The sequence below is a fragment of the Petromyzon marinus genome, chromosome 12, assembly GCF_048934315.1.
Source record: "Petromyzon marinus isolate PM22_M1 ecotype Great Lakes invasive population chromosome 12, UKy_Petmar_22M1.pri1.0, whole genome shotgun sequence".
In the NCBI taxonomy this organism is placed as follows: domain Eukaryota; kingdom Metazoa; phylum Chordata; class Hyperoartia; order Petromyzontiformes; family Petromyzontidae; genus Petromyzon; species Petromyzon marinus.
Genome location: NC_133678.1, coordinates 12,551,678 through 12,561,796, shown reverse-complemented (window position 1 = coordinate 12,561,796; position 10,119 = coordinate 12,551,678). Strand labels below are relative to the sequence as shown.

General features: G+C 51.2%; 1 protein-coding gene across 3 annotated transcripts in view; it reads right to left on the bottom strand.

Moving 5' to 3' along the window:
• Positions 1 to 229: 229 nt before the first annotated feature.
• The window catches only part of GLYCTK (glycerate kinase), a 14,912-nt gene continuing 5,022 nt past the window's right edge, over positions 230 to 10,119 (bottom strand). For 2 of the 3 annotated variants that reach the window (XM_076066623.1, XM_032952716.2), the window contains exons 2-8: positions 9,064 to 9,197; positions 7,696 to 7,872; positions 6,595 to 6,851; positions 5,743 to 5,894; positions 4,858 to 5,033; positions 3,714 to 4,403; positions 230 to 2,193 (exon numbers count right to left, since the gene is read on the bottom strand). In XM_076066623.1, the coding sequence (XP_075922738.1) occupies positions 1,873 to 2,193; positions 3,714 to 4,403; positions 4,858 to 5,033; positions 5,743 to 5,894; positions 6,595 to 6,851; positions 7,696 to 7,836 (1,737 nt within the window). In that variant the 5' untranslated portion in view covers positions 7,837 to 7,872; positions 9,064 to 9,197 and the 3' untranslated portion in view covers positions 230 to 1,872. Of the gene's footprint in view, positions 2,194 to 3,713; positions 4,404 to 4,857; positions 5,034 to 5,742; positions 5,895 to 6,594; positions 6,852 to 7,695; positions 7,873 to 8,976; positions 9,198 to 10,119 lie in introns of all 3 variants that reach the window. The other variant, XM_076066624.1, reaches the window with a different exon arrangement.

The window sequence follows — 10,119 nt, the reverse complement described above, 5'->3', positions numbered from 1 at the left end:
TATTAAAGGCAATAGTTAAATAACACAGTAATACTGTACAATATACGTATTGATTAATGTATCTGTGAATGTTTTTTTAAACGTAATATATATGTTTATGGCCCCTAACCCTATTTTCCTCAAACTTTAATTGTAATTATTAATAGTCGCAGGTTTAATATTCGCTCCATTCACCAGGAACGTGTATCCCCTGCTAATATTAAGGGTTTACTGTACAGTCAAACAGGTATTCTTAGTTCTCAAACCAACATTTTTATTTGTCAAGAGCTGGAATTTCATCCAAATTCAGCAAAACAAAAAATGAAGTGAAAATTAAATTTTACTTTTTTTACCAAAACTTTCGTGACTGCAGGAATTCATATTCTTTGGTTCTTTCGGTAAAGTTACGTAGATAGAAAAAATTATGATAAAAATACCAGGACGTTTCCATCGCAACACAAGCGGTCATCATCAGGAAAAGGGGTTAGCCTCTAAAGGCAAACTGTTTATAAAGGTTTTGAGATGGGCGTAGCCCAAATGTGTCAGCAGCACCAGCAATGCCAATGCAGCAGCACCAACATTGCCAATGCAGCAGCAATGCCAATGCAGCAAAGGGCCGCCAGGAAATCACTGCACCCTGCCGAGCTAAGACCATCAACTCTCGCCACATTTGAGTACCTGGTTTCATCACAGGTGGCTACCTGGATTCGAACTGGGCTCGAATTTTTACAATCTCATTCACGAAAAACATGACGATGAAGTTACCGACACCAAAGCAAACCTCGGCACTGAGAAAATATCTCTCGTCAGAAAAATTGTTTTAATTCCACCGTTTTCTATTGTCATAAATTACATTCGGATAGCACCGATGGCATCGAGGCGTGAAGCAAAAACACCTTGATGAAATATTCTTGGGTCTTTCGGTGAAGTCACGTAGATAGGTTCAAAGAAAATAACAAAAAAAATAACGAAAAAACTACGACGTTTCGATCGCAACACAAGCGTTCGTTTTTTTTTTCTTTGAACCTATTACGTGACTTTACAGAAAGACCCAAGAATATGAATTCCTGCGGTCACGAAAGCTTTAAGTCAAGATTTAACCTTGATGAAACACTCAAGGATATACAATGATTCTCCATCTTTATAGATCAAAGTGCTACGGCCACGTTGTGACGAGTCTGAGATCATCTCCTCCTGAAACTGAGAGCCCAGTGTAATCAATCCATGGGCCCGAATCGGGGACTGGCGGCGGTACTGGTTCGGTCCTCAAGAGTCCGCCGTTAGGAACCCCTCAACCACCTAATCGTAACGATTCGTGGTCATTTTGAACAGAGATAAAAGTCGAGCAAGATTCAATTTACAGAAAAAAATTAAGCCACAGACGAAGCCGCCCCTCTCTCTCCTCCTCGAGCACCGGTGTGATGGACCCCCTTCTACCGCTCGCTCGGCCAGCCCCCCCTCTGCTCCTCGTGTTCCTTCCTCTACAGCTTGTGTCCCTTTCACGCTCCTGCCCCTCACCCCAGTAGCTGTTTTTTTCTGACCTCCACTGCTCGTGACGATTCCTTACTGCTCGTCTCCCTGTCTCTCACTCTACTACTACTACTCTCAACTTGTCCTCTCTTCACTCTCTCTCTATTCATCTCTCTATTCAGAATCAGGATCTGTATTCATACTGGAGGAATCCGACTATGAAGCTCTTTTTCACAGATGTCCAGTAGGGGCACGGGGTTCAGAGCGTTATAACAACTCAAAGTTACACTTCTCTCGCGACTTCTGCTTCAGTCCCCGCTACTCCCCTCCCTACTTCCATCTGTCGACGACTGCTTGTTCCCTCTCCCTCACTGCCCGTGTCCCTTCTCCGCCCGTGCTGCCCGCCCCCCGCCACCGTTGCCCCTACGGCTGCCGCGGCCGCACCAACACGAGCTGCACGTCCATGACGTTGGTACCCGTGAGCCCCGTGACGACGAGGCCCTCGCCCAGCGCCGAGTAGAACCCAAACGAGTCGTTGCGCCGCAGGGCGTCCTCCACGTCCGCCCCGGCCGCGCGCGCCTCCGCGACGAGCGAGGGCCACGCCAGCGCCCCGGCCGCCGGCGTGGGGCCGTCTTGGCCATCCGTGCCGGCGCTCAGGAACACGGCGGAGCAGCCGCGCGTCGCGTCCACGGCGTCGCCGGCGTCGCCGACGTCGCTCGGTGCGGCACCGGGCCCAAGCGGGGACTGGTGGGTGCGGGGGGAAACGCGCAACATGCAGGTGGCTTTTCACGTGACCGTCTCCCGGTGAGTATACTGGGTTCTCGAGTGCAGCGAGTAGACCGGCTCAGCTCGGTTACTCATAGGCTCACACAGAGACCCGTAGACTCGCACTGAGACTTGCATAGACACCGATACTTGCGCAGAAATCGGAAATGAATGCCGCATGTAGGTTTTCCACAGCCACTCGTAATCCAAGTGCGGTTTTCCGGGTTAGACCATGTGTTGAGCTTTTCTTCTCTCAACTTCTTGCCACACACTACTGCAGAAAGAGAATAAATGCTGAACATGCAGCATAACCCCGAAGACAACACTCGGATAATAATAATTGCTGCCATTCCTCTGGGAATTGAACACTGACCCTGATGCCTATTCTTTGGTTCTTTTGGTAAAGTCACGTAGATAGAAGAAGAAAAAATAAAAATAAAGTGAATAAAAATACCAGGACGTTCGATCGCAACACAAGCGGTCATCATCAGGAAAAGGGGGTTAGCCTCTAAAGGCAAACTGCTTATAAAGGTTTGGAGATGGGCATAGCCCAAGTGTTGTGGCAGCACCAGCAATGCCAATGCAGCAGCACCAACATTGCCAATGCAGCAGCAATGCCAATGCAGCAAAGGGCCGCCGAGAAATCACTGCACCCCGCTCCACACACCACACTTCTGACGGTGGAGGTTGATTGACAAGGACAGGAGGTTGATTGAAGTACAAGATTCCTGACATGCAATATCCCGGAATCTACAAACTAAGCTGTATCTGCGGCAGCAGTTACATTGGAGAAACTAAGCGACATGTCTCGGACCGTGTTCATGAGCATAAGACATTTGAAACACGGTAGGACCAATACTTCTGCCGTGGCTGATCTTTATTTTAATGCGGCTGGCTCACACGAAATTGATTTCTCTAAGACGATGGTACTTTGCAAGCCTACTGGCTATCAACAAAGATTCCTTCAAGAAACCATCCATATATATAGACACAATTTCAACCGACAGGATGGTTATAGACTCAGCAATCATTGGAAAGATGTCATCAACCACTTTGGGTCATGACTTGACTTGTGTTTTCTTGTCAACCTCCACCGTCAGCAGTATGGTGTGTGGAGCGGGGTGCAGTGACTTCCTGGCGGCCCTTTGCTGCATTGGCATTGCTGCTGCATTGGCAATGTTGGTGCTGCTGCATTGGCATTGCTGGTGCCACTGACACATTTGGGCTACGCCCATCTCCAAACCTTTATAAACAGTTTGCCTTTAGAGGCTAACCCCTTTTCCATGATGATGACCGCTTGTGTTGCGATCGAAACGTCGTGGTATTTTTAATCATAATTTTTTCAATCTACGTGACTTTACCGAAAGAACAAAAGAATATGAATTCCTGCAGTCACGAACGTTTTAAGTAAAAACCCTGATGCCTGTTGGGGTTCGAGGTCCGGTGCATGGTTGGCTGCTGCGATTAGGATTATGGGTTGCTGGTGGTATGTATGGTACCTGTATGGGCTGGGTTTGTCTCAAGCCCCCAAGCCTCCGAGCCACGCGCAGCGCCAGCTCCTGATTGCGCCCGCCCCGGCCATCGCCCCTGACGCTCACGGTCGTCTCCCCCCCGCATGCCACGCACAGGCGCCCTCCCCGGCGGCGCGCAGCAATCGCCACCGTGTCAGCCAGCGCCTCCATCGACAGGTCACCCACGCCACATCGCGTCGCCGCCTCCTTTAGACGCTCCGCCTCCTCCACCTCCTCAACCTCGTCGATCTCGTCCTCCGCCCCCTCCGCATCCCCTCCGCCCGTCGGGCCTCCGCGCGAGCGTAGGCGACGGCACGCGTACGCGATGAGCCGGGAGTAGAACTCGGCGGCGTCCGCCACGTCGCCCGTGACCGAGCGGGACAGCGCCAGCGGCTCGTAGCCCAGCCGAGCGGCGTGGGCGCACGCCTCCTCGAGCGCCAGCCCACTGGAGCCCACGACGAGGTTGAGGACGTGCGAGAGGTCGTCGTCGTCGTCAGAGCGGGGCGACGGCAGGTGGGAGAGGTGGTGCAACACGGAGGGCGCGACGCGGCCCAGCAGCTCGTAGCGGCCGAGCACGTCCAGGCAGTCCGACGGGGTCGTGGGGTTGCGCACCGTTGGGCCGCTCGCGATCGCTTCCAGTGGATCCCCCACCACGTCCGACAGGATCAGCGTGACGACCTGGAGCGCACGGGTGCGCGGGCGTCTCTATATGCCATCCCTGCTCGTGCCTCTGCTCGATGGTACTCACTTGCTGCCTGTATGCCAGTATCTTGCAAATTGGAAAGCTCCTTCAAAAAGTGGGTTTGTTTTAGTTGTCATCTACGCTGCCGTTCCGATGTTATTCCTTTGGACGTTATCCTGACCGGTCTCTGATGAAGTCTCTAGCCAGCAGACGGGCTGACTGGCCCTGCGTATGTGCTCCTGCGTATGCCTACGAGTGTGCGAGCGTATATATGTAGGTGTGAGCACTCGTGTGCGAGTTGCGAACGTAAGTCAGCGTCTGCGCGAGAGCGCCAGCGTTTGTCCACGACGTGGCGTGCCGCACCTCCGATCGGCGCGGTTGGCCACGTACGATGCGATGGAAGTTCAACGCGCATACGTACATACATACACGTGCCCGCCCTCCCGTCACCTGTGCGGGTCGTGCCAGGCGGGCAAGGCCGCCGCCCTTGAGCAGCGAGAGGCCGCGGCGCACCGCGTTGAGCTCGCCGATGGCCGCGCCCCGCGTGGCCAGGAGCCGCGTCACCTCCTGCTTCTCCTGCAGACTCACGGGGGGCACCGGCGCGGGCAGCAGGGCGGAGCCACCCCCTGAGTGGCGGTGGGAGGGGGTGGGCGGAGGGGTCGAAAGGCAATGGGGAACCATGCACGGTACCAACAGTCAAAGTGGTGGTGGTGCACAGGCCGATGGTCCACAAACGTGTAGGGGGGGGGGGTCGGTGGATCGTGTGTAAATGGAGCGATGATGTGTGCGCGAGATGTAAACTATTTTATTTCACCAGGTAAGGCCCACTGAGCTATATAGCTTTTTTTCAGAAGCGACCTGGCGACAGATGATAGTCCAATGAAGTGGCTTATCATGTGGAAGATTATAACAGCCCAATACTCTAAACGCATGTTTGTAAATGAGGAGTGAAAAACCGGAGGTTCCGGAGAAAAATACAAGCGAACGCCAGGAGAACATGCAAACTCCAAATATACAGGCATCAGGATCAAACTTACGACCTCTTGTATAGCAGGCGAGGTAGTTAACATCTCCAACGATGAGTCTCGAGGGAGAAAAATAGCATATACAGTAATTGCGTGAATTAAAATTAATGTCTCACAAACACGTTGCAACGCACGCATCGCGATCGTAGAAATCCACTTTACCAGATGAAACGTGCCCATATATTATCCACTCAGCTTTGACCTCTTCACTTGACATTAAATTCCCCTCCATTCCCCCCTCATCGTGCCATTGCGGTCTCTCGCTACCGAGACGGCAATCACTCAAGCGCAAGGGGGGGGGGGGTGGCACCTGAGATGAGAATGAGGAGGAGGTCGCTCGGTCTCAGGGGTTCCACGAGCCGCTGGATGTAGCGGGCAGCTTCCAGCGACCCCTCGTCGGGCAGGTTATTGAGGGCCCCTTCGAACACCCTCAGCTTGGTGTCTGGCTGCAGAAGCATCTCTCTGCAACGTGAGAAATCCCACGCGTTTGCTCTCGACTCGCCGGTTATATCGAGCCAATTTGGCACGCAGAATCACATTGGTTTTAACAGAGAACAGTGTGCGGTAAAATATTGCAGATGTCTGGCACATTCTGCCACCGCAAATATCTTAAACAAATGGTTGTGACCAATGCCATAATGCCCAGCCACCTTTGTCTCTCCCCAGTGCTGATATTGAGCACACCACACTATGCACTCAACTTCAGTTGATTTCATAAAGGTGGGGAGGGTGCAGTGAAGGACCGTTAAAAAGCTGTAACAATGCCATTTGGCCTTCTCTGCTCTGACACTGGTGAGACTAGGCCCTAAAGGCTGTCTCTGGTGTAGGCCAATCAGTTTCGAAGACAATGCATATATTAGCAGAGCGTGTTTTGTTTGCATGTTCACCACAAGTACGTGCGGTTATTGGACACTTTATTCCTTGAAAAAGGTTCATATTTGGTGTTTGAACATCTTAACACCTGTTTTATTGTCAGAAAGGGCAAAGCCTATTCTTGTTTTTTTTTCACAATGCTCACAACTGCCAGGAATGGAAGCCCGTTCGCCGGGATCGATCGGAGCGCCTCGCACTCGCCGACCCCCAGTGCTCACAGGTACGTTGATTCCCTTGAGCGGTGGCAGTGTGCCCCCGCACACACATCTGTCTGCGCGTGCATGCGTACGTTTTGCCGGCCTGGCGAAGGCTCTCCTGCGCCCCCACTGGAACGCTGAGCGCACCCCGCACGACGTGGCGGCCCAGCAGCTCCTCCGCAGCGCGGCCCATGCCCAGCGCCGCCTTGCCGAAGCCCACCACCGTCACGTTGCGCCGCAGCGGGAAGCGGCGCCCGCCGGCGCTCAGCGTGTCGCCCCCCTCCACGCGCAAGCTGCGCCGCACCATGCCCAGCGGCAGCACCGCCGACACGGCGCTCCGGAACAGCTCCTAACCCCGGGTGGTGGTGGAGGGGGAGGGAGGGAGGGAGCACCGATCTTTTCCAATCTCAAAGGGAGATGTAACCTGTGAAATAGTTTGTACGAAACCTATCATGTTGTCTAATACAGGCGGGTAATAACGTAGGAATACATAATTTAATTGGCTGAAATCAATTTATTAAACTCATGATACACATGTGCATCTGAGAATCTTCTAATTTAGATTTATACAAACGTTATGCTGTTTCGTTCAGGTTAATAGCAAAAGAGACAGAATAACAAAAAAATACAAATGAGAGAATGAAACGAGACGAGTTCATCTAACCTTTACGTACGTATGTTGAACTTCTTTCGCACCATAGCCAGGCGTGCTAATTAGTGGGGGGGGGGACGTTCTTGACCATAATGGGAAGGTGGTATTATGTGACCTAGAGGCCAACCGAAATTCGGTTTCAGTTCCGAAAGTTGGCAAATGGCCTCTTCCGGCATAGTTTCTATTTCGGCCGAAGCCAAAAAGTTCACTTTCGGTTTCAGCCGAAAGTCAATGTTTTACTTTCGGTCTAATTTGACCATACCTCACCATGATGATAGTGCAGGTTAATAAAGGCAGGGAACACAGACATGGTAAAAGTACTGGACTGTATCACGATCGTTTTTTTCTGCATTGCCATCTGCTGCCCACTACAGAGCCCCTAAACCTATAAGTGGTATGCCGTGGTGGTCACCTATCAAAAACAGTTATCCAGGCTCCAGCCTACTTAGCATCTGGGATCTCACGAGATCGGGTGCATTCCGGGTGATTTCACCATCTGGCCAAATGGTGTGAACATGCACTGTGTACACATCAGACTGACCTCCGCATCGCTGCAGAGAGCGGGGTCCCTGCCCCGCGTGACGCCGCGAGCGGACGAGCGCATGTCGTGTCGCGAGCGGAGCGGAGCGAAGGCAGCGGCCGACGAGACGCGACGTCGGTGGAGCTTCACGCATTTGAGCATGACGGCGAAGGGTCCCGTTAAGGCTGCTGCATGGGGCTGCTCCACAACGCAGCCATATTTACAAGCACGTCATATAGTGTAACCGTCACGACCACAACATCAAAACACACCCACATCGCAACTCTGCAATGCCACTTGACAACAAAGTGGACCATGTGGTCCCACTCTTGCTCTTGCTTCCTATAGAATCAATATTTATTTATACTGGAGGAATCCGATGAGCTGTAAAGCTCTTTTTCACAGATGTCCTGTAGAGGCGGGTCAGAATATTAAAATACAAAAAAGCACGATAGGAGTGCAAAGCATAGGAAAGATGAACAAATCACCTTAAAATATACACAAATAAAACTAAACAATGTTTTGTCCTACCAGGTAAGGCCCGATGAGCTATTAGCTTCCAGTTCTTACTGCACACTACACGTGACCAAGGTCCAATCTAAGTCTCGTCAGCACCAGCCTTTATGTATTCACATTGGTCGTTGACCTCTGGATGCCATTCCAATGCCAGTGAGTCTTGGCAACCCATCATCTCCCATGCGCCACACGTCCCACCCATCGAGGTCTCGTATGCAGAATAAACATTGAACACATTCTTTGTTACTACGGCTACCATGACAGCTATCCCATTTCCGTAGTTATCAAGTACGCAGGCGGTGTAACTGACCCTTAACCCGTGGTTGTGTGTGAGGATGTCCCGAACATCGTCTACACATTTATGCGCTCTAACCCAAAACAACATTTTTATGGATGGTATTTGTCGCAAAAGCCTAACTGTTAAGCTGACTTTGCACACCTATTGTATTATTTGTATTGTTTGTTGTTGTAACGTTTTGACCCGCCCCGCACTGAATTGATCGCCCCAGCTGGGGCGCATCCGGACCACGCGACAATGCCCGCCTCGACGTCGCGCTGCACGTGGCGGCCACGTGCTGAGGATGGTGGACGTCACGTGACTCGTCGGAATCACGTGATGCGGCAAATTACAATTCCCACGGTGCATTTTCCTGTTAAGAAAAGTGGGATTCTCGGAGTCGCTGACATGAGCTGAATTCGCGTGTACGATGGAGGATAACGACAGTGGATTAAAAAAAACCGAGCGCGCTGAGGTGTCGTGAAAGCTACAACAACAACAAAAAAAACCTGGCCGCAAAGTCCCTCAGCGGCGGTGGAGCGCCGGGTCCGTGTATCGTTCCGCGCGCTGTGTTCCTCCGCAGCGGGGCGAATCACCTCCAAGCCGTGCGCGCGCGCGCCACCTCGGATGTCTCCGCCAATCAGCGCGCGGAACGTGGGGAGGGCGGGGTGGAGGGCGTCGCTCGACGGGTACCCCAGCCAATCAGAAGCGCTTCGTCTCAGGATTCTTGCTGACAAAAGAAAAACAATGGAAATCTATTGTCATTTATGTGCACACATTAACCCGCACCCGCCCTCCCCCTCTCCCCTGGCCTTCAGACCTGGAAACCCCTTATCAATGACCGCTACCTTATTAGAGACCTTATTGGTCACCTCGTGCCCCTTATAAATCTCAACGTTCGTCCCACAAAGTCCAATCACAAGGGAGAAACACAAACAATAGACACATTTTTTTTGTCCGTATTGAAGCGGCTTATACGCCGTGTGGATCTAAAATCTCAATTTCCCTGCAGAAGAATACTGGGTAAGCCGTATGGGTTGACAGCCGTGTGATTGTCTCACACTTGTCCCCTATATCTATACCTGTGTTGTAAAGTGTTCCGCTCAAACCAACGATATATTATAAAATATCACATTTACCTCCCCTATTTAGACCGAAACAGGAGGAGGATTTCTCCACAATTCTGGCCGTCGCCTGATGATGCTGGTTGTAATTACTGGCGAAACGTCACGGCACTATAATTGTAAATGTTGTAGTGGGTTTACTCTCCAACACACAACCGGTGTGTGCTCAACTAGTACTATACACTACACTATACACTACACTATACACTACACTACACTATACGCTACACTATACGCTACACTATACACTACACTCTACACTACACTATACACTACACTATACGCTACACTATACGCTGCACTACACTACACTATAATTGTAAATGTTGTAGTGGGTTTACTCTCCAACACACAACCGGTGTGTGCTCAACTAGTACACTACACTATACACTACACTATACACTACACTACACTATACGCTACACTATACGCTACACTATACACTACACTCTACACTACACTATACGCTACACTATACGCTACACTATACTATACACTACACTATAATTGTAAATGTTGTAGTGGGTT